This window comes from Dendrobates tinctorius, unplaced genomic scaffold (assembly GCF_039654945.1).
Source record: "Dendrobates tinctorius isolate UK_male_01 unplaced genomic scaffold, ASM3965494v1 ptg000292l, whole genome shotgun sequence".
Taxonomy (NCBI): Eukaryota; Metazoa; Chordata; class Amphibia; order Anura; family Dendrobatidae; genus Dendrobates; species Dendrobates tinctorius.
The window spans coordinates 749,429-773,928 of NW_027361959.1; the positions used below are offsets into that span (position 1 = coordinate 749,429).

At 43.0% G+C, this 24,500-nt stretch overlaps 1 protein-coding gene across 1 annotated transcript in view; it reads right to left on the bottom strand.

Annotated features, from left to right (window-relative positions):
• The window catches only part of COL13A1 (collagen type XIII alpha 1 chain), a 397,057-nt gene that overhangs the window by 54,796 nt on the left and 317,761 nt on the right, over positions 1 to 24,500 (bottom strand). The window contains exons 21-28 of the mRNA XM_073560029.1: positions 21,508 to 21,534; positions 20,144 to 20,230; positions 16,181 to 16,234; positions 14,759 to 14,803; positions 13,949 to 14,017; positions 9,346 to 9,390; positions 981 to 1,025; positions 511 to 654 (exon numbers count right to left, since the gene is read on the bottom strand). Of these exons, the coding sequence (XP_073416130.1) occupies positions 511 to 654; positions 981 to 1,025; positions 9,346 to 9,390; positions 13,949 to 14,017; positions 14,759 to 14,803; positions 16,181 to 16,234; positions 20,144 to 20,230; positions 21,508 to 21,534 (516 nt within the window). The remainder of the gene's footprint in view (positions 1 to 510; positions 655 to 980; positions 1,026 to 9,345; positions 9,391 to 13,948; positions 14,018 to 14,758; positions 14,804 to 16,180; positions 16,235 to 20,143; positions 20,231 to 21,507; positions 21,535 to 24,500) is intronic.

Sequence of the window (24,500 nt, forward strand, 5' to 3'; positions counted from 1 at the left end):
ATCTACCTAGCTTCATCGAAATGACTGGATGGATTAGGGTGGACTAGGCTAGAAACGATAATTATGTGCATAATGATTATGTAGCGGATATAGGACATATGAGATCATATGAGATCAATAATAATTTGCTATTTGGGGTAATCAGTAATTTGGAAAGAACCCATGATGGAATGCAATGAGACATCTCGATTTTTGCTATAAAATGTTGTACACTTCTGGAAATAAATCAGAAATCACTTGAGAGACAATTGCTTGCATTTGTCCCGATTTCTCCGGCCGTAAGACCCCACATTCAATTTGGAAGCAGAACAATTAAGATGACGACACACGCATTTTGTGTGCCATATCAGATTTAAGAATAGCATTTTCACAGTTTTGAAAAATATGCCCTATTGACTGATTTTCCAGAGGATAGTCTCCCAATGTTAGTCTTTGCTCGGTATGTTCTGCACTGTATACATTTATTACATATTCTTAAAAATGTAGTGAAATTTTTACATTACTACTTACAGGTGAACCTGTTAGTCCTACATCTCCCTTATCGCCTTTTGGCCCATGTAATCCTCTGGGACCTGAGTCGCCCTTTGGTCCTTGAAGTCCATCCTGTCCTGGTGGACCAGGAGGTCCAGACTCACCAGTTTTCCCACGAGGTCCCTGAAACCATATGATAATTTAATATAGCTGAACATCCTTATTGTATAAGTAAATACAACCATACAGTAGCACAATACAATCCTACAATGAAATATGTGACTCAGAAAGTGGGTTAAGCTTATGCAATGTAAATTCACCTACCTGTTGTTTTTTTTTCTTATTGACTTCAAAATGGAAGCAGGAAGAAAAACAGTCAGTGACCAAAAAGACTTTTAATTTTAGGTCAAGTGTTTGTTTGTTTTTTTATTTCCTCAAAATTTGGCAAAATGTTAGCCATAAAATGACACTGTTACATATAAGAGATAATAGAAGTGATCACAGTTTACCTTGTCTCCATCATGGCCAGGAGGACCAGGTAATCCAATTTCGCCCTAGGAAAGAAAAATAATAGCCAACTTATCTAACAGGCTGAAAGTAAACAGTGCATAATTTAGAAACATAAATTCAGAAAACGAGCTTAAACTAAAAATATTGTAAAACATGACGTATTATTGTATTTTTTGGATTATAAGATGCACCTCAAATTTAGAAAAGGAAAATAGGAAAAAAAAATAAGTAAAAATGGGGGTCCATCTTATAGTTTGAATTTAGCTTACAGGGGCGGCAGTGGAGTGGGGATACAGAAGGCAAAAGTAGGATCGTCGCTGCTGGAAGCTGCCATTGAGATGAGTCCTAAACCTGTGCATCTGTCGGAGACAATTTCCTCAAGCCCACCACCGGGAGATCAACGGCTCTTGCCTCGCACCGCTAGACACCCCCTACTCCCAGCCCAGGACCTGCAGCACTGCACCACTCCTGCTGCTGGTGTTTTCCTGCAGCGTTGACCCTGCCCCCTGTTCCACCACTGCTATTGCCGCCCGCCCTACCCCGGTAAGCTACATTCGGACTATAAGAAAGCCTCCCATTTTCCTCTCAAATTTGGGGGAAAAAGTGTTTTTTTTAGTCCAAAAAATACAGTATTTTAGCACGGGGCCCAAGCCACAAAATAAAGACGATATGGAATATTTATTGTTACGTGTTACAGAACCACTCAGCACCCAGAATATGTTGTGCAGTTATATGTATGTATAATAGGTTCCATGTGAGATGCATGTCCCTAATGCATCAATTCACAGGCTGCGCCCCTGGGCAGAGGGGACACGATATTCTCCTTTTGTCTGCCCTCCCCCCACCTTTGTAATTCCCACAGTAAACATCGGCAGGCTCCGGCCACCTGCGGCTTTTGTAACGTATGTCTGGCCTGCCGCTTTTCTATTGGCCGGCCCTCTGTATCTGTGTGATATATTCTGTGTCCTGTGAGTAAAGTGTTGTCAGACTGGAAATACATGGAGAAGCAGTGATCTTTATATGCGCCCATGTAACCAAGGAATTCCAGCCAGCGTCATTCATTCAGACTCCAGCCTACGCCGAGCGGACCTCCGAAAACACGGGGTGGTACTGAAAGAGGTACCCCTGCTTGGTAGACCCCGTTACACTGGTGGCAGCAGCGGGATATGATACCCCTTCTACAGGAGGAAAGGAATGAATGGAAAACAACTACCAGAAGTTAAAGAGGACTACATTGAAAGATCTGGTGGAAGCCCGAGGGTTGATAGCCAGCAACAAAACAAAAGCGGACTTGATAGCAGCCATCATGGAACACGACAGTGCAGCGCCCCCCAATGTGAACGTGGAGGAGACCGAATTCCAGAGGGAGGTAAAGAACAGATTGGCGTTCTATGGCCCAAACCGTGCAGTAGAGATCATACGAGAGGTGATGGCTGATGTGCGTACTGATCTGAAGGAAAAGATGGCCGAGCGGACCAGGATAGAGCTAGCCAAGATGGAGATGGCAGAGCGGGCCAAAGTGGAGCTGGCCAAGATGGAGATGGCAGAGCGGAGAGTCAGTGAGCAGGGGGAGCTCTGGCCTTCGACCGGGTATCTTCAACAGTAAGCCACAAAAAGATCCAGTATAATGCCTTCCAACAGTTGGGGGAGGCAGAGGAAGACATTGATGGCTTTCTGCAGGACTTTGAGCGGCAGTGTGGCCTTCATCAAGTGAAGCCGGAGGAACGGGTTCAGATTCTGGCCAGCAAGCTGACAGGCCGGGCAGCGGACGCCTATCGCACGGTACCTGATGAGGACTGTATGGACTATGAGCGGATCAAAGAAGTGATCTTGGCCCGGTATGCGCTGACACCAGAGGCATACCGCCAAAAGTTCCGCGGACTTATAAATAGCATAACCGATACCCACGCTGAATGGGCCTGTAAATTACGGCGGTCACTGCTACAGTGGGTACAAGGGGGCCAAGCAACCACTAAGGAGGATGTCCTCCAGCTCTTCTTGTTAGAGCAATTCTTTAATGGACTAAACCCCGAGACACAGGAATGGCTTCGGGACAGGCGGCCAATGACTCTTGAGGAAGCCGCTCGTCTGGCCAATGAACATCATGATGCCAGGAGGCCGCAGTTGTCCGGATCAAAGATGGTCACTAGGGGCCTGCTCATGGACCTGGAGGGCCCCAAACCACCGAAGATTGTAGGGGGACCAGCTAGAAACCTGGCCTACCACAGTCCCCCTGGGGTGCGATGCCACACCTGCCGTCAGCTGGGCCACCTGCAAAGACAATGTCCCAACCGGACTCAGCATACCCAGTGGCCAAAGGCGGGAACAGCTACCTTCAGCCGGGCTGCTGTACACTGCTACCAAGGCGAAGCTGACCCAGCATTGGGGGCTACGACTAACCAAGGGGTGGAAGAGATGGAGGAAGTGCTGCATGAAGTAGACCCCGTGCAGGCAGCCCAGGCAGATTATCGACAACAGCATCGACAGGTCATGTGGGTTAATAGGAAACGTATGCAGGGACTAAGAGATTCCGGAGCAACTTTGACCCTTGTGAAGCCTCATCTTGTCCGGGACCAAGAGAAGATGGACCGGACAGTGGCAGTCCGTGTAGCAGGGGGAGCCATACATCGACTGACCACTGCCAGGTTTCACCTGAACTGGGGAGTTGGGGATGGCTTTGTTGAGGTCGGCTTGATGGAGGATTTGCCTGCAGACGTCTTGCTGGGAAATGACTTGGGGCCCATGTTGTCTGCATTCTCGGTGGCCCCTCTGGCTGAGACATACCCTGTGACCACCCGGAGACAAGCTCGAGCTGCGGAGGTGGAATCACACTCAGAGGAAGCCCAGGTAAGACATCCCAGCCCTACACGTATTCCCATAGCCAGACACATTTCTTGGGCCACCCCAGATGAATTTAAGAAGGAGTTGCTTGAGGATCCTTCATTAGAGGGATATTGTGGGAAGGCACAGGAGAGGAGAGGGGTACTGGAAGGGAAAAAGTTTGTATGGAAGCAGGGACTCCTCTACCGGATCACAGAGCAGCACCACACAGGGACGAGCCCCACTACAAAATGACAGCTGGTAGTTCCCAAGAAGTATAGGCAGGAGCTACTGCGAATCTCTCATGACATACCCTTAGCCGGGCACTTCGGCGTCAGTCGCACCAGGCATCGTCTGACACAAAACTTCTTTTGGCCGGGGGTAACCTATGATGTTCATCAGTACTGCCAGACCTGTGACAGTTGCCAGCGCATTGGCAAGAGGGGGATCGATGCAAGGCCAAATTACGCCCACTCCCATTGTGGAGGAACCATTTAGCCGAGTAGCGGTCGATCTGATAGGGCCGTTAGCCAAACCCAGTCCGTCAGGGAAAAAGTATATATTGACAGTGGTAGATTATGCCACACAGTATCCAGAGGCGGTTGCGTTACCTAACATACTGGCAGAGACGGTGGCGGCCACCCTGCTCCAGGTGTTCTCATGGGTTGGATTTCCCCAGGAGATTATCTCGGACCAGGGTACCCAGTTTACAGCAAAGGTGACCAACCAACTGTGGAAATTGTGCGGTGTAAAGTCCATTAGAAGCGCCCCGTACCACCCGCAAACCAATGGGTTGTGTGAACTCTTTAAAGGGACAGTAAAACAGCTCATTGGGACTTTTACCAGGACATACAGGGACTGGGAGAAATTCTTGCCACACCTCCTGTTTGCCTATCAGGAGGTGCCCCAAGAATCCACGGGGTTCTCCCCGTTCAAGCTGGTATACAGGAGACGGGTAAGGGGACCCTTAGAATTAGTGCTGGAACACTGGGAAGGGGAGGGCCTCATAGAAGGGGTACCCATTGTACCCTATGTGCTGGAATTCTGGGACCGCCTACAGGAGGTGACTCAGGCTGTACGTGAGAACATGCAGGCGACCCAGCGGTGCCAGCGCATATGGTACGATCGAAGGGCCAGAGAGCGCACTTTGGAAATAGGACAGAAGGTCCTGGTGTTAGGCCCCACTAAGCAGAATAAGTTTCAAGCTGCATGGTAGGGGCCCTACCAGGTAGTGGGGAAAATAGCCAACACAACCTATAATGTCGCCGATTGTGACGACCCCAGGGTTATCCGCATGTTCCACGTGAATATGCTGAAGCCCTACTGGGAGCGCCCTGAAGAGGTAGTGGCCATCTGTGCACCTGAAGCAGAGGATATAGCCAGACTTCCCTTGCTGGATGTCTTAGGGGAAAGGACTCAGTCTAAAACATGGGACCAGGTACACTTCGGTGAAGACCTAGACCCTCGGGAGAGACAGCAGGCGGAGGAGTTGTTGAGGCAGCGACAGAGGATGTTTTCAGGGAGACCAGGGTACACTCGCCTGGCACAACACAAGGTTGAGACCCAGGATCAGACCCCCCTGTGACAAAACCCCTTCCGCATCCCTGAGTCTGTACAAGAGGGGATGCGACAAGAGATACAAGAGATGCTGCGTTTAGGGGTCATTGAAGAGTCAGTCCCTGGGCATCCCCCATAGTGTTAGTGCCCAAGAAGGATGGGACTACACGGTTTTGTGTAGACTATCGTAGGCTCAATGAGAAAACAGTGACGGATGCATACCCCATGCCGCGTGTGGATGAGTTGTTAGACCGGCTGGCGGGGGCAAAGTATTTGACCACCATCGATCTATGCAAAGGCTACTGGCAGATTCCCCTTAGTCCTGACGTTATTCCCCAGTCGGCATTTGTCACCCCGTTCGGCTTATTCCAGTTTCGAGTTATGCCATTCGGGATGAAGAATGCCCCGGCGACCTTCCAAAGGCTGGCTGACCGGCTTCTGGATGGTCTCCAGGACTATGCTTGTGCCTACCTGGACGACATCGCCATCTACAGTGCGACATGGGAAGAGCATCTAAATCACCTAGAGACAGTATTGGACAGGATCCACCAGGCCGGAATCACCCTGAACCCAAACAAGTGTCACGTGGGCAAAGCAGAGGTTCAGTATTTAGGGCATTGGGTGGGAAGTGGGAAACAGCGACCAGAACCAGCCAAGACTGAGGCCATAGCCAAGTGGCCCATCCCACGCACTAAAACCCAGGTCATGGTGTTTCTAGGGACAGCGGGGTATTATAGGAAATTTGTTCCCAATTACAGCAGCGTAGCCAAGCCCCTCACTGATCTGACCCATTAGAACCCACCCCACCAGGTAACCTGGACCTCAGAGTGTGAGGAAGCCTTCCGCCAACTAAAGGACGCCCTCACCAATACCCCTGTATTGGCCACACCCGATCCAACTAAACGTTTCCTTGTTCACACAGTTGCTTCTATGCTTGGATTGGGGGCAGTACTGAGCCAAGTCGGGCCGGACGGCCAAGAACACCCGGTAGCTTACCTGAGTCGGAAACTATTGCCCCATGAAGTAAGCTATGCGGCCATCGAGAAGGAGTGCCTGGCGGTAGTATGGGCACTCAAGAAGTTGCAACCATATTTGTATGGACGACAGTTTTCCCTCCTAACGGACCATAATCCCCTAGTCTGGCTTAATCTGGTCTCCAGGAGACAACGCCAGATTGCTGCGGTGGAGTTTAGCCCTACAACCTTTGGACTTCACCATCCACCACAGACCCGGCAAACAAAACGGTAACGCTGATGGACTAAGTCGACAAACGGAACTTGTACCAACCCCATAAACTTTGGTCATCCCCAAACCGATCCGTTGAGGATCAGACTGTGTATGCCGATCGCGTCGCTGAAAAGGGGAGCCGTGTTACGTGTTACAGAACCACTTAGCACCCAGAATATGTTGTGCAGTTATATGTATGTATAATAGGTTCCATGTGAGATGCATGTCTGTTATGATGAGTCACCGAAGGAGGAAAAAACAAAATACTAGCTAAGTCCAGAAAAACCAGAGAGGTTGGCAGCTATCGGATTGCAGACCCCTGACCCTATCCACAACAACTAGCAGTAGCCGTGGGGGGTTCCTACGTTGCCCTAGACCCCTCGATCACAGCCGGAGAACTACATAGCCTAAAGACAGAAAGGGGAAAAACTAAACTGCCCCAGAGCAGACCCCAAAGCAATAGGCAGCCCCCAACATATAATGACGGTGAAGCAAGATGAAAACACTAACACAGATAGAAAGATAGGTTGAGCAAATGATAGGACCCAAGCTAACTAAATAGGACAGGATAGGAAAGCTGCTGTCTGCTATCCGCAAAAACCCTATCCAAAATGAGCCAACCGACTGATAGGAAAAACAGGCCCTGAAGTCGCTAGGCTTCAAAAGACTATATCAGCACTGAAGACAGAGCAAAAGATCAACAGATCAGAGACAAAAATGGAATTCAGCTCACCCCCGGCCGGGGATGGCAGAACTCCCAAAAAACAAGGCAAAACAAAAACAAAACTGAAGAGTACAAAGCAGAGCAGAAAAACTTAGCTTTGAGACGCAGGAATCAGACTGGTCTCCAAGAATCCAGCAGGATCACCAGCAAGGCAGAAGGGCATCGGCTGCCTTATATCCTGTCCTCAATTCCAGCCACCCAGTCATCATCTAGCTGCCCAGGTGTTTGGTAATCAGCCTCACTACCTTCCTTCACCCGAGGAGGGAGTTCATCAGACCTCAATGGTGAAGGGAAAAATGAACTCACAACACATGTCCCTAATGCATCAGTTCACAGGCTGCGCCCCTGGGCAGAGGGGACACGATATTCTCCAGTCTGCCCTCCCCCACCTTTGTAATTCCCACAGTAAACATTGGCAGGCTCCGGCCACCTGCGACTTTTGTAATGTAAGTCTGGCCTGCCGCTTTTCTATTGGCGGGCCCTCTGTATCTGTGTGATATATTCTGTGTCCTGTGAGTAAAGTGTTGTCAGACTGGAAATACATGGAGAAGCAGTGATCTTTATATGGGCCCATGTAACCAAGGAATTCCAGCCAGCGTCATTCATTCAGACTCCAGCCAACACAGAGCGGACCTCCGAAAACACGGGGTGGTACTGAAAGAGGTACCCCAGCTTGGTAGACCCCGTTACATTTATCAAGCAAAAAGACGCTAACATTATCGAGTAACATTCTCTAAAAAGCTAAAAAAAATTTAGACTCTTTTCTGCAGTTTGTGTGCATTTGTTTGTGTGGTTTTACTGAAAAGTTGAGTGGCATTCTTGAAAAGGGTGCTAGCCTGATGTTCGACACTGTGCACCAAAAAATTGTGGCAACAGTTTGGCATCAATTTCTGACACAAAAAAAACAACAAACAGGTTCTATAGACTTAACGAGTCTTAACATACGGCAGACTTGTCAAACAGCATGATCAAATCTAGTAAATTTAGCGGATTTTAACATTGTATAGTCTAAAGTTTGCACTTTACAAGAATCAGAAAGTATTGATAATATGCCTAGCTGTGTTACCAAAAAAACTGCTTTGATCAGATTCTCTATTTAGCAGAGAAAAGCCTGGCATATTAATGTTTCCGATTTTTTCATCATTTTGGGCACGTGTAAATGAGGTCATAAATATGTAAATATAAAAATATGTAGCCTAAAAGAAATACTAGGGCATCCATTAACCAAGACTAGCATTTTGCACACCCTTCTTGAGAAGGGGTCCATTTGTGTAAAATGTGCCAAACTCAAAGGGAAATCTTTCCGCAGGTTTTTGCTCTAAGATTCCAGCTCAGTTTGCTGGGTGCAGCAGTTGGGAAACTATCATAGTTTTCTCTGTTGCAGATCTAGCAGAGTTCAGATGTTAAGCTGTATATAACCACAACATCACAGCTTTCTGTGTACATTGCATGGATAAAGAGAGCTGCCCATCAGTGCTGGGGGAGTGACTGGATGTGGGAGGCGAGTTGTCACAGCCCAGTAAGTGACACATTGCTGTAGTCAGGGTCTCTGCTCCTACATCATGGTGTCCTCTGATGACATAGCGAAAACCCGTGACAGATTCCTTTTAAGAATGTGGCTTAGCTTTCAGCTGCCAAGCTCCGGCATAAGAAATGTACTAGTCAGGGAATGGAATACATTTAGGTTGTAATTTATGCCACTTTTGTGGCATAAATATGATGAATTTCTCAGCTGAACTGGGCCATACCCTTTCCTCATTAAATTCTGCCCAATTTCTTTTTAAAAAAGTCACAAAATGTTGGCACGACTCATAGTTGCCTCAAACAGCTTTATTTAAAATTTCTGATAGAAACTGTTGATGAAATGGGGCCCAAGTTTTATAAAAAATTCTTACACTGCATAATGCAAATTAAATGTTTATTTATTAACATTGTATACCATAAATGTTTTTTCAAATTGGGTTTTTATATTGAAAAAGTACATTTCAAGTTACCGTAATCTTAATTGTATGGATTTGTTTTTGAAATTAAAGTACCTTTTGTCCTGTTAATCCTGGTGGACCTGGAGGTCCAGGAGGGCCCTGGAAATAAAAAAAAAAAAACATTTCTAAATAATTTGTCAAATAACATTATGAACTTCAATTTTGTTCATTTTTTAAAACACTTATATTCAATAAAAATGTAATAAATATTTAAAAACAAAAACATGCACAATACCGTATTTTTAGATTTTAAGACGAACCCCAAATTTGGAAGAGAAAAATATGATTTTTTTAAAAAATAAAATGGTGATTCTTCTTATAATCTATTCGTCTTTTTGCTTACTGGGAGTGGTAGCTGCGGTTAAGCGGGGTCCCAGGGTTGTTCCTGGAGGAGGCAGGAGTGGGGTGATGCTGCAGGCCGCAGGCTGGGATGAGGGGATGTTCCGATGTGAGTGTCTGGTGCTGCTGCGGGTGTCCGGCGCTGCAGCCTGGTGCTGCTGAAGGTGTCTCCGTTGCTACAGGGGTGTCCGGAGGGGGTGTCCGGAGGTGCTGCCCGGTGCTGCTGCTGGTGTTTCTGGTGCTGCTGCCAGGTGCTGCTGCGGGTGTCTCCAATGCTGCCGGGGCTCTGTCAACATTTTGTGAAAGGCCAGAGCCCCGGCAGCTCCATGGTTTCCTGTGCAATAGACTCTGGGAAAATGGCCGCCAGGGGAGGCTCATGCGCAGATGGAAATTTCCTCACCAAGATCTGGGGAGATGAGATTTCGGTGCTGAAATCTCATCTCTCGAAATCTTGGTGCTGAGATCTCCATCTGCGCATGCGCCGCCCCGGCCATTTTTCCAGAGTCCACCGCACAGAAAACCATGGAACTGCCGAGGCTCTGGCCTTTCATAAAATGTCGACAGAGCCCCGGCAGCATTGGAGACACCCTTCAGCAGCACCTGGCAGCAGCGCCAGACACCCCCGTAGCACCGACGGGCACCCGCAGCACCGCTTGACACCCCCTCATCCCAGCCTGCGGCTTGCAGCAACAGTACCGGTAAGGTATATATGCATTATAAGACACCCCCCCATTTTCCCCCCAAATTTGGGGGCAAAAACTGCATCTTATAATCAGAAAAATATGGTATATATATATATCTTTTACTTAATCTTTTTGTGTTATAAAGAACATTTTGAAAATAGAAAACATTTCAAAAAGTATAAAATAAACAATTTCTACATAATTTTCTGCTAAAATGATAATGGCATGATAAAAAATGAAATGTTATTCAAATGTTTAATTAACGTGTAGCACCACCACCTATGTAATTCACATATATATCCTCCAGACAGGGGTTTTGAATAGGGTATATATTTTTCTTACCTTTTCCACCATATCAATAGTGTTTTTTTTTACAAATAAAATCATATCAGTATAAGTTTTTCAAGAAATATGCTATATGGGGCATTTCTACTAGCATGATCCTAATACTGACAGTAATTAATTATTTCATGAGAAATATTCAGTATAGTCAATCCAAATGCTGGTTCTGCCAGAGAATAGGTGAGTTGCTAGAAAGCTGGACTGATCACGATTGATTTCAGTACTTTGATTATGACACTACAATCATTGTTGTGTCTGCCAAATAATTAATTATGAATATGTTTTAGCATATAGTCTACTACAACACAGAAATGCAAAAAAAGAAATATCTTTGAGAAACAAACTCTGTCCTCAATCTCAGTTCTGCAGTATGTAAGCATTCTCATAGGAGACAATTAAAAATACCTCTAAGCATACACATGCCAAAAAAACATACAGCACTGGGCAAAAGTTATGACACATCTCTTTATGCAATATTTTCCTTGCTCCTATTGCCATATTCTCATTGTAAATTCAGACTGAAGGCAGCAAAACTGCAAAGGTACATATATGGAAATTAAAAGTACCCCCTTATATTCTGATGACAGCTCTACACCCCCTTGGAATTTCCTCAACCAACTTAATCCGGTAGACACGTAGAAAGGCTTTTGACAGTCTTGAAGGAGTTCCCAGAGGTGCTGAGCACTTGTTGGATGATTTCTTTTGGTTGCTGATAAATCCCAGAACCAAAATAAAACCATCTCCGTAACACAGACTTGCTCTGAAGCCTTGCGTCCTACTTTCTTACAGTATATATATTTGTATGCATAATATTTTGTATCAAATCATGTTTTATGCACAATCAAAATGTACTTTAGCCTGAAAATACCCTTGGTATTGAATCCGTCTTCCTCTAAATCTATCTCTCTAATACAGGGGTCCCCAACCTGTAGCTTGGGAGCCACATGTGGCTCGCGGTCCCATGAATTGTGGCTCGTGACTGTTTGCCAGCTTGGTGCATTAGGTCCAGGTCTAGCAAACAGGTATGAAGAGTACATCTCGAAATGGTGAATTTTGTGAGTAGCCCTGCGCAGAAGAGCAGATGTGGATGCACATTTACTGGTGTTAGGGGTTTAGAGATGTTTTAGGTATGGTACGCTGGAGGAGGGTACTAGCTGTTAGAGGAGGTGCTCAAAGCTGGATGTGACAGTGTGTTGGGAGTGCTTGATGGGAGAATACTGAATGGGGGTATTGTGGGAACCCCTGGATCTCAGTGTACTGCTTTGGAGTGATTTCTGTGGAAAAGCTTTGGTTACCATTATACCTGTAAAACGGGCTTTGGTTGACACTACTTTGAACGGGGTGGGAGCTGGATGTGGCTTGCGACCCTCTCTCAGTGCTGACTGTGGCTCGCGACCCTCTGTCTAAGCTGAATGTGGCTCTCAAGGTCAGAAAGCTTGGGGACCACTGCTCTAGTACATGATGGACATCTTAGCATTAACCAGAATCCATCTCATTAATAGGATACTTACTTCATCTACCTTTTGTAATCATGTGCTCCTATTTTCTCTATCCTACCTTAAGTTGACATTTCACGCCACCCTTTTGTATATTTTCTCAATTTTTCCTTTGAAAGTCCTATCTAAAACAAGAGACTAGTTTCCCATATTTTCATATTGACTAAAGTTTTACCTATTTTCAGAAGCAGAATTACTAAATAAAGGGTAATTTACAAAACGGTATTGCAGTTGTATTTTCACTCTGGTGTTAAGGATGCAAATCCCAATAAAACATGGATCTTCTGGCCTGAAATATTAACCTTATTTTTGCTTTTGGGTCACGAGACCTTCAGTTGGTCCATGTCTTGGAGCAATTAGCTGCTATACTGAACTGGGAGTTAACCCAAAAGAAAATGATTAAAGTTGAACAGGGCTGAGCTGTACTGCTAGACATAATCCGTGAACAAGGAAAGTGCTGATTGTAGAAAAAAAAATCAGACCCATTTTTTTATTCTTGCACAACCCCGTTACCCTCTGAGACCTCTGTCACAATTTATTTGTCATTTTGATATGTCAGAAGTTATATTTACTCATTATTCATAGGCAGTTGCTTAAAGCTGAATCTCTTCAAAGACGTTGAAAATTTCTGAGTCTGAAGCTCAGTACAGATGTAACTTTTCATGTCCTTTATTATTGATGCTTACTGGTGACGATTTGTGCTTGTGACATTGACATATTTGTCCTCTACTTATGTGTTTGTTACCAAATATAAAAAGTATATAAATAATAAAAACTATATAAAAAATCTGCATTTTTAAGAACCAAGATGGGACTATTACTTTTGTAACAGTCAACAAATGGACAGACTGTGTAGGCAAAGCTGTCACTCCACAAAGGCCTATGCATTTAAGCAGACGGCTGATCAATATCTGTTAAATTAAATTGTATTAAGCCTGTATGCGGCTCGTTTTGGAAACGCATGTGGGAGAAAGATGGGAAATAGCAAGTTATCAGAGACCAAGAAAAATATAGTATTGATATAGAAGGGTTAATGTTCTTCCTTCTTTTGTGTTGTAGCCTTATAGTCTCCGATTCAAGGATTTAATACTTTTTATCTCATATGAAATGTTTTCAAGAGTCTGCAAGAACATGTTTTGGGTACATGGCAAATAAAGGTCATCATGACCTGGGTAATAGGGGGGGAGCTACACGAGTTACATTGAGTTACATTGCTGTAAATGGTATAAAATACTGTTTCTTGTGTGCATAAACTAGGAAAGTGACTTGCTCACAACCAGTGTGCATTCTTTCCTCCAAACGCTTGTTATTTGAGAGCCTAATCTCTTAATTCGGCCTCACTGGTGATCTGGCATATCTGGGATAATATATATTTGGGTCAGAACGAAAACAGCTACAACAGTATATAAAATTCCCCTTAAAGGCAAAAGGGAAAGCAGTAGTTTTTCTAATTACATTTCAAGCAGTCTGAAATTCTTATACATGGATTGATTGCATAATGGTGCAGAATGATAAAGCCTATTTAACACGTCTGCTTCCAAGGTGTCACCTAAACAATTTTAATCGTTATCTCATGCTATGGTGCAGGGATAAAGCAGGGACTCTAATCCTGGGACACCACAATCATCATATGATGGACCATGCATTCCTTACCATTAGTGGCATTTGTTACTATTCTGAAATATTCTCTGATGTATTTTACAGTTATGTAAAGCTATCCTTACATCTTAAAAAAGCAAGCCCCTGACAAAGCGAGCAATGTGATACATAATACTTCTTCCATATCTGATAACCCACCTGAATTGCTTCACTAAGGTTGCTATTATACTCCACAAGACTGGATTTCCCAGCTTCACCCTTAGGACCCTGTAAAAACAAATATAGATCATTAATGTGTACTTTAAGTGTTGTAGCTTATAAGAATACACAAAATTCCTTTATCTAACAATATAAAATTGGATGAGCTTTAAACAGAATCTATCACAAATAATATTTTTAAATATTTTAATAGTGATAAATGTTTTATTCTAATCTGTTATTTTATCATTTTTGATTTTTACTTATTTTCCGTTTATGTACTATGGGGCAAACATTTTATCTAAGCTTCAGGTAGCAGCATTTAGAAATATGCTTTACCGCAGCCACACTGTCTTTTATTGGAGAGGATTCTAGGCATGCTCTATGATCTGTTTCAGAGGTCATTGCGGAAGGAAGGAGAGGAGATGAGCTTTGACCATCAACTATTGTGTGGTGCTATCTATATATAAGTTTTACCTTACATTGTAATATATTGTCTGCAATGATAATGAAAGCTACTAAAAGTCGATATATGCAGAATATGAGGCAGCATGGTGATTCAGTGTTTAGCACTGTAGCCTTCCAGTGCTGGGGCGCTGGGTTCAAATCCCACCAAGGACACCATTAATTCCAAAGCACTTTACAGACATCATTACCACTGTTCCCATTGGGTCTCACAGTCTTAAATCTCTATCATTAAGTTTTTGGAGTGTGGAAGGAGACCAGAGTAGCAGGAGAAAATCCACACAAACAAAAGAACATAGAACTACTTTTCTAATATACTGTATAGAACAGTAAAACTTTACTCACCCGAGGTCCAGAAGAGCCTTGTTCTCCCTTAACTCCTGCAGCTCCCTAAAAAAATGAAAGAAATATAGAAGAATTGAGATGTTGTTGATTTGTTTTGTTCTTAAAATGGAGACATAAGCACTCTACCCTGCATATCGAATCACAGATCAGGAAGGAAAAGATGAATGTTCTATCATAAGGAAAGGTAAATGCTAAGCCAAACTGTCATCTTTGGTAGAAAAGCTTAAAGAGGACCTTTTACCTTTATTTTCATATTGAACTGGACACATGATGTAAGAGTGGTAGCAAAGTGGAATAAAATATTTTGTTATTTTTTAATTTTGCCTCTTCATTGATGAGATATTAGCAATCAAATGATTGGCATGTAATGAGTTAACTTTCATAACATCCAAGTGGGTGTTTTTAGATACTTTTCACTTGTGGAGTGTACTTCTTCTCCCTGTATGAGTTGCTATCACTGGGGGTGTGTACTTCTCCCTGTATGAGTTGCTGTCACTGGGGGTGTGTACTTCTTCTCCCTGTATGAGTTTATATTACTGGGGCATGTACCTCTTCTCCCTGTATGAGTTGCTATCACTGGGGGTGTGTACTTCTCCCTGTATGAGTTTATATCGCTGGGGGGCATGCACTTCTTCTCCCTGTGTAAGTTGCTATCACTGGGGGCCTGTACTTCTTCTCCCTGTATGAGTTGATATCACTGGGGGCGTGTACTTCTTCTCCCTGTATGAGTTGCTGTCACTGGGGGTATGTACTCCTTCTCCCTGTAAGAGTTTCTATCGCTGAGGCATGTACCTCTTCTCCCTGTATGAGTTGCTGTCACTGGGGGTGTGTACTCCTTCTCCCTGTAAGAGTTTCTATCGCTGAGGCATGTGCTTCTTCTCCCTGTATGAGTTGCTGTCACTGGGGGTGTGTACTCCTTCTCCCTGTAAGAGTTTCTATCGCTGAGGCATGCACCTCTTCTCCCTGTATGAGTTGCTATCACTGGGGGCGTGTACTTCTTCTCCCTGTATGAGTTGCTTTCACTGGGGGCATGTACTTCTTCCTGTATGAGTTGTTATCACTGAGGGTGTGTGCTTCTTCTCCCTTTCTGAGTGACTATCACTGGGGGCGTGTGCTTCTTCTCACTGTATGAATTGCTATCACTAGAGGCGTGTGCTTCTTCTCCCTGAATCAGTTGCTACCACTGGAGGCATTTACTTCTCCCTATATGACTGGCTATTTGATAACATCCACTTGGACTTAACAAAAGTCAACTCATTAGGTGTGAAATACTTTGCTAATATTTCGGGAACGTAGAGGAGAAATAAAAAAATTAATAAACATGTTTTATTCCACTGTGCAGCTTGTATTGCATTGTATGTGCAGTTCAACATGAAAAATTTGGAGAAAGGTCCATCTCTCATTGTAAGCATGGTCATTTACCTTTTCACCCTGTTGGCCTGGAACGCCTGGTTGGCCAATAGTACCAGCTTCTCCCTGTAAAATATACAAATGAAAACAAAAACAGTCATTTAAAACATACATTATCTTATATATGAACTTTATGGAAAACTTGTTCAGCTCACAGCTATATCCCCTTACTTCTTGTACACATGTATGCTCAATTTGGGCAGATCTGTTATACATTGGGAAAGTAGAGTAAACCACAGTCAGACAACTCGGGTAGCAAATTTTCTACCCTGGAATTGAAAAGATTGGTCATTGAACATTTAAATGCTGTTCATTTTTAACCCTCAAATCATGTCGACGGAGAGTCAGTAGATGAAATAAGCAGTAGGTGATAGGTGGATTAGGATGACTTTGCACTAATGTACACTATATGGACAAAAGTATAGGGACATCTACACATTGCACCTACAGCAGCTTTTTTTTCTAAATCTATAGGCATTTATATAGAGTTGTTTCCTATTTAAAAAGATAACCGCTTCGATTCATCTGGAAAAGCTTTCTGCACGATTTTGGAGGCGTCTTTAAGAGTTTTTGCCCATTTATCCAGGAGAGCATTTGTGAGTTCAGACACTGATGTTGGAGGAGACGGCCGGGCTCACAATCTTCATTCTAGTTCATTGCAAAGGTGTTTGATGGTATTGAGATCAGGATTCTATATGGGCATAGTCAAGTTCTTGCTCACCAATCTCCCCTAACCATAGCTTTATGGACCTTGCTTTGTGCCCTGGGACACAGTCATGATAAAGCATTATGATTTTCCTATAAGTCCTTTGCCAACCACTGAAAAACTGCTCCATAGTTGCCATGACTCTGTTGTTGGGAGTCCTGGGACCAGGGGCTCCTACCCTGTCCCTAACGCTAGGAGTGCAGTAGCTTGACCTGTTCCCCGGATTACTTCTGATGGTGAAGACACCGGGGCCACGTACCTTGCCTTAGCTCCTGAGTCCACCCTCAGTCTGTACCCTTCCTCCATGCAGTGGAGAGAGGAGGAGTAGTGTACCGTAATACACCAACCAGACTAACAAGGTAATACGAACAGGAATAACGAAAAATACTAAACATACAAATATACTTACACAGACAACAGAGGTAAATACCAGGGGGGGTGGAGGATGGAGTTAAACCATCGTAGGAGAAGAATGGGAATTATCATACACTCAAAATCTAGCGACAGTCACAGATAAATCCACCAAACACCTTCTCCAAGAATAACCACCAACAACCTCCAGCCTTGAAGCAAAAGCTACTCTGACAATGAGTGCTAGCCAGGGCTTAGTTTTTATAGGAGATGGGAGTGGATAACAATGCACAGCTAAGAGCCTTAACACAGGAAGGCTTCCAGGAGCGCTCCACTGAGCAGATTAACCCCTTCACTGCTAAAATAAATTTACACTGACTAATATGAAGGTGAAATGCTTCTAATCTGTGCAGGATTAAGAGAAATCAGACACTGCGGCCTTTTGGCTCCTCTCTATCGTAGTAAACCCGTGATGTTAGTATTATTCCTTCTCTACCAGACTTGATAGTTGACAAAATGCAGTTAGACAGGTAAAGTTCTCCTGGTATTCAACAAACCCGGGCTCATCTATCAGACTGATAGACAGAGAAGTCCGATCTGTCACTCCACAGAATATTTTTCCATGGCTCGAAAGTCCAGAGGTAGCACTCCATCTAATAGGATGTACCTTACTGAAAATTCAATGAGTCTATTTTATACACCTGTGGCAATGGGAACTGAATGAAAAACCTGAATGTAATTAAGATGTGCATGCTGATACCTTTCTCCTTATAGTGTGTGAGCACATTAATACTATATGGTGGCAAACAATTTTGCTACATGTTGATTTTCTTCTTTAGAAGCAATAATAAGAATAACTTACATAGTTTTAGGGCAGGGCAGTTGTGTGCATGACAGAGTTTTTTTTGTTTTATGTCAGCAGTAGACTCCAGATAATTTGTATTAAAACATCCCATGTAAACCATACTGTACAATAGCAAAATAGTTTAGGTAAAAAAAGTCAAATCAGAAACAGAATTGTAAAAAAAAGCAGTGTAGAAACCACCACATGATGGAAACCAAGGCAGCCTAATAGACCTTAACCGTTGTATTAATAATATCATACTGACTATTATTAGGTTCATGTCATGGCTGCCAATACTTGATTAAATAGATGCAGAATGCTGAAATTTTCTGTCAGTTTTGGCATAATCTGCGATGCAGGTTGCAAATATGACCAAAACTCCAGTTCCACATTTGACCCTTTTTTAACACAAATTTCTATCAGCTTTCTAGGTATCTAAAAAAAACACGCATTAAATTGAACAACGAATTAACACAGTACTTTAGTGATGTACGCTACAAGTCCATAGACATCATTCCCTTTTCTGTGAATCAAATGTTCCAAACTTTTATAAAAAAAAAAGCAAGATGAACATTCAGCTACTTTTATTGTTTGACCCTTTCCCACCTCCTGGGCCACAAGAGAAAAAAAAATGCAAAGAAATGAGTTGCCTCCCTGTCTTACAAAAGCCCAGTTTGTCACATTTTAACCTTCAAGGAAAAAGAAAAACTCTTAACGGTCAGACCCGTCTATCACAAATGTTCTCTGTGTTCACTAACAAGATCCTCTCCACCTGATATCAAAGGGATTTTTATCATTTTTATCAGATAGACCATGTTTAACTCTACGGAGTGAATTTTAATCATATCCGTGGAAACATTTTTTCTCTGATGTAAAGTGAAATGTGAATCTCATATCAGACAAATTATAAAATGACACAGATCAGAGCCATATTCTCCGCTGGGAACAGTAAGGCACTCCTCACAATAAATTACCAGTCTTGCAAATAAGGCATACTATGGCACTTTTATGTAATGAATGCTATTATAGCTGTATTATACTTTCTAGATATAATACAATGTAGTGTCATGTACCTGTCAGGACGGGAGATATTGCATTGGGCATGCCAGGGAATATAGTCTGACCTATCTGACATTATTTCCCTCCTGCATAATGTTATTGCTGATTAAACCTTCTAAAGGTAAGATCCAACCATTTTTTATTTGAGCACTGGTTCACTTTATTACTTTCATGTCTGTATATGTCATTGCGAGGTATTGGCTACCCATATTTTAATCTTGAATATTAAAAATTATATTTTATTTATGATATCTGATCCTGTTTACCCCTACTTAGATTGGATTATTGTACCCATTGTGAGTTTTGCTTATCTGGAAAATGTTTGACCCAGGTCTAGACAACCACTTGAAAATGAAAAAAGCCGCTACATACATTAATGGAATATGCAAAGAATTTAGAATACAAGGAATTTGGAGAGGTGGTGTTCCTATAAGGTTGTAAAAATAGAAACTACTTATTCTATGAACTGCAGGACTCAATAAGGGAAGTCATCGTGGTCCTCCCCACTGAGCTGAGATAGTCAACATTTAACCAGAGGGGGTTTCTCTTTTGTTTTTAGGCCAGGTTCATACTGCGTTAAGGCAAGCCCGTTCAGCACATAGCATTGACGGGCTGCGTTAACGCTATAGCATATATATAGCTATACCACTAGCGCAGATGCTTCATCTGTGCTAGCAGTGACGGAGCCTCAGACGCTACGGCCCACATTCAAGGCTCAGTCACAGAATGACGGCACATCGCTAGCACATGCCGATTATGGCATGCATTAGCGATGCGCCCGATAATGGCGGTTAATAGCAGCGTTAACGGACTGCGTTACACTGCGTTATGCCACGGTGTAACGCAGTCCGTCTAACGGTCTGCCATAACACAGTGTGACCCCAGCTTACTGTGAGCCAAACAGCAAGGTTTTCCAGAAGGTGAACTCGATAAATTGATTGAAGTGTTATATTTAATGATCATTCTAGACGTTCTTTCAACATGTACATATGTTCTGTTCTCACATCATACACACCTTTGGTCCTGGAGGTCCTGGCAGTCCTGTGTTACCAGGTTCTCCTTTAATTCCACTGAGTGCATTGCCAAGATCTCCTTTTTCGCCCTATAAATACACATAAAACAGACATTTTATTTCTAGGTGCTTTGACAATGAAAACTCCTTTCTTATCAAATTAACGTTAAAAAAACATAGATGTACAACTAAGGATATATCAGCTATACAAATAAATGTAGTTTAGCTTATTGTTTTAATGGGCAGAGATTGGTGACTGGAAGGCCCATGATGTCAAATATTCTGAAATATTAAATAGTCAAAAAAGTAAATAAAATAATGGTAGAATACCTATGAGAAGGCATTACAAGATAGAATAGCAATATGAAATTCTGCTGCTCATTTCTAATGTTCGGTACCTACATTTTTGCAGCCTGAGGGGAGGACTGCCATGATCTGACCTCTACCAAGCTACATTTCCATTTTTCTACTGTCAGCACAAGGTCAATCCAACTCTAAGGGAAAGCGATAAATCATGGGGGACTACATTACTACAGTCCTAACAACCACAAGGTTGTCAGTGGGCTCATCAGACGGCTCTATGAGTGAAGAGGCCAGAGAATAAATTCTAACATGTAGACTGTATAAATATCAAGAACTTTGCTGAAACATATAAATAGGAATATGAACATCTGTCAAGCAGGTGTGATTACTCCTTGTTGATCCTTATAGATAAATTACTGATGGCATTTCTTTTTTATACTCTATATTTTTTCTTTCGCATTAAACTTAGCAAAAATCTGTACTATTTTTCAAATTCCAAATATCTAATTGAAACTAACATTTTTCTACATGTTCCCTACTGTCCTTTTCCTCTAATCCACTGATCTTGATAGAAGGAAGAAAAAAGCCTCTGTGACTTTCATATAATTCACTTTATTCATCTTCTAACATATTTGAAATAGAAGAACAACGTAGTTTATCACACAGAGAAAATGACCCAAGTCGGTGCTAAAAATAATTCTTTGGGCACTCATCATCATCACCTCGCTCTCAGTGGAAATTCAACCTCTGCTTAAGCTTAACTTTTTTTTTGAACAAAGAGACCATGATTACATGACTCAATCTCTTATTTGTGCTGCAAAGATAGAAATTCCAAAATGCAGAAGATTTAGCAATGGTAAGTGGTAATATTCCCGGGCAGTCAAGGACACAAAGCTAGAACACTAAACGACATAGAAAGTCGATCACGTTGTATAGCAGATGTTTTGCGTAGTGATTTATAGCATAATCTGCTAAGTGTCAGGTAAGTACAATGCTTCTGGCTGAAACCAAGCATGAAAAGAGCAAACAGTTGGTTAGGAAAATGTAAATGATATTCCAGTTACCTTTACTCCTGAAGCTCCAGGTTCACCCTAAAAGGATGCATAGAAATAAGCATGGGTGGTTTAGTTACATTGTGACATACATTGACTTAGTTTTATCATTTTATACATTTACTTGAAAACATTGATTTATTTATTTGCATATGTGTGGATCCTGCACTAACACCGTCCTAGTCTTGATAAAAAAGTTAAACTCTGAGCCATGATTAATAGAGGTCTCCTATACCTTAAAATTCGGTGTCACACACAAGATCTTACAACAAGGAGATTTTGGAATGTCTCATGTTGTGCTCCCATTAATGCCAAGATCTTGGAGATCAGGAAGCTTGCAACGTCCTAGTATTGATTATGTTATGATCATGAGGAAACAAACCAGGAAAACCAAGACTTTTGGGATTCTGTAGAAGTAAAGATAGATCCTAAAACATGCAAGAAGTGACCCTTTTCTGGAGACTCCTCTCCAAGGCATGTCTATGAAAATAAGTAACATGGTGCCACATTTACATTCACACTGTTATATTGCAGAAATTCTGTTAAAGGGACTGTCAGGGAACATAAAATAATGCCACTCATGCCTATAGCCTTTGACTGGTATGACTGGAATTGAAACCATTACTCCGTTTACAGGGGTTGTCCAGACTTGGGACAAAAGTATGTAGTCACTCTATGTGGTGCGCACGCTGTCATGAGGGTTCCCAATGGTGCGCACGCTATCATGAGGGTTCCCAATGTGAGTGTGGGGTCATATAATCCCATTGCGAGGGGGAGGGCACGTAATTCCATGTATGCGATTTGCACACTTGAAGTCATGTGTCAACTAGACGCATTTGACTTCTCTCAATAAAAGTGAATTAAGAAAAGCCCGACACATCTAGTCATCAGGTGTCTGCAAGAATGCAAATTGCATACATGAAATCATGTGACCTCCCGCTCACAGTGGGATTATAGGACCGCCTGCTCACAGTGGGAATCCTGTGGAATCATGACAGTGGACAATTCGGCAGTCTGCAGTCACATAAAGTAAAGCTGGAATCACACATAGCGACTTACCAGCGATCCCGACAACGATATCAACGTGTCAGGATTTCTGGTAAGTCGCTATGTGATCGCTGGTGAGCTGTCACACAGACAGCTTCAGCAGCGATTAGCACAGCGACGCCGAGTGCGCGGCGTCGCTGTGTTAGCGCTGATGCCATCCCTGTAAAAAAAATAGAATTAAAATAAAAAATATTGTTATTCTCACCTTCCGACCTCCCGCGCAGCCTTCCCGCCTCTCTCCACGCTCCCGGTTCCAGTGATCCTTTGCGAGAATGACCGCGAGAATGTCACGGTCTCATGGGAGCGTGATGTCTCGCGGTCATTCGTGCAAAGGATCACTGGGACCGGGAGCTTGGAGAGAGGTGGGAAGGCTGCGCGGGACATCGGAAGGTGAGAATAACAATATTTTTTATTTTTTATTATTTTTTACAGCTGATCGCTGGTCTCCCGCCTGTCACACGCGATGCGTGCTGGCCAGCGGGAGACCAGCGACGAAAAAAAAGTGCAGAGGTTTCTTGCAGCGATCAGCGATACCGGCAGGGGGGCCGGTCACTGATCGCTGTCACACATAGCGATCTCGCTGGTGAGATCGCTGTTGTGTCACAAAAGTTGTGACTCAGCAGCGATCTCGCTTGCGAGATTGCTATGTGTGACTCCAGCTTATGTGCAGACATTTGTTCCAAGCTTAGACAACCCCTTTAGGCAAAAAGGGTGCACTGTAATACCAAATACAGCCCATTGACCAGAGTGGCTTTCTTGGTTTTATTGTTTTTTCTCATTTATAACTTGTCAATATTTTGTACACTAGTATGGAAATGTCCTTGAAAATATGCATACATTATATGAAGGACAGTTAGAACCTTGATATTTCCATATCTTAAAGCCATGCCATATGTGCACCTTTCTTACAGGAGATGCTCTGATTACATTTGATATAATGAATGCTGAAGGCGCTTCTGAACAATTGTTCCTTATCTAGTATACATGTACTAATTAAATCCTGCATGAAGTCATCTGGGTGTTGTACTAAGACTGCAGCGTATCATTTCATCTCTGGGCGTTCGACTGCTGAGACTCCCAATGGTCACGTGAATGAAGGTTCTATGTCCCATGTTTAATTGGAGCAGTGGTCGAACATGTGCACTGCCTTGAAACTAACATAGCTAGCACTGTATTTAAATGGCTGTCTCAGTGGCATAAGTCCTCAGTCAAGCACTATAATAGGCAACTGGACAAAATCATTTCTGCTCTCAAGAATGGAAGAATTGATAATTCTATAGTTTACAGCTTGTTTCCAAGGTAACCGGTCACCTCAGACGTGATTGGTTTCCTAGGTAAGGAGACCGTGCTTGCAATCTGTTTGATATACAGCTTGCATGCGCCCCTCTGAAGCTTTCTGGATCAGGGCGGCTTCAGTGCTTTCTTGCTTCTCTGATGTTTCAAAGGCAAAGCTATCACTGCTAGCAGAACCGGCGTGCAGAGTTCGGGCCAGCAACTCAGGCATACCGCCGGACTGAACTGTCAATCATCAAGAGTGCACCGCCAAATCAGAATCTCTCAGAATTTCCCTTACCCCTCAGATCCCAGTCTTAACCTCTCACTTAGCCATATTAATCTCATGCTTTGCACTGATGAGAGGCAATACCCTGAAACATCATGTCTGCAAATTGAGATTCTGATTTTGCTTTTATCCTAAGTCATTTGGCAAGGTCCGTTAAAGGGTCGATATTGACTAATAGGTGGCACTAGAGTTCTAGTCCTCTTCTTTTCTGAAGAGACAATTTGCATATTTAATCATCAGTATAGGAAGCTTTTTTTACAGTAACCGTAGTGCAGGCAAGTTTTGAATTGCCAGAATACAAAAATAGCAAAAATTTATTTAGCTGAATATGTCTATTATGACAGAGCCACTATATACACTGAAACTCCAGCGCATGTGTGATATATATACAGGGAAA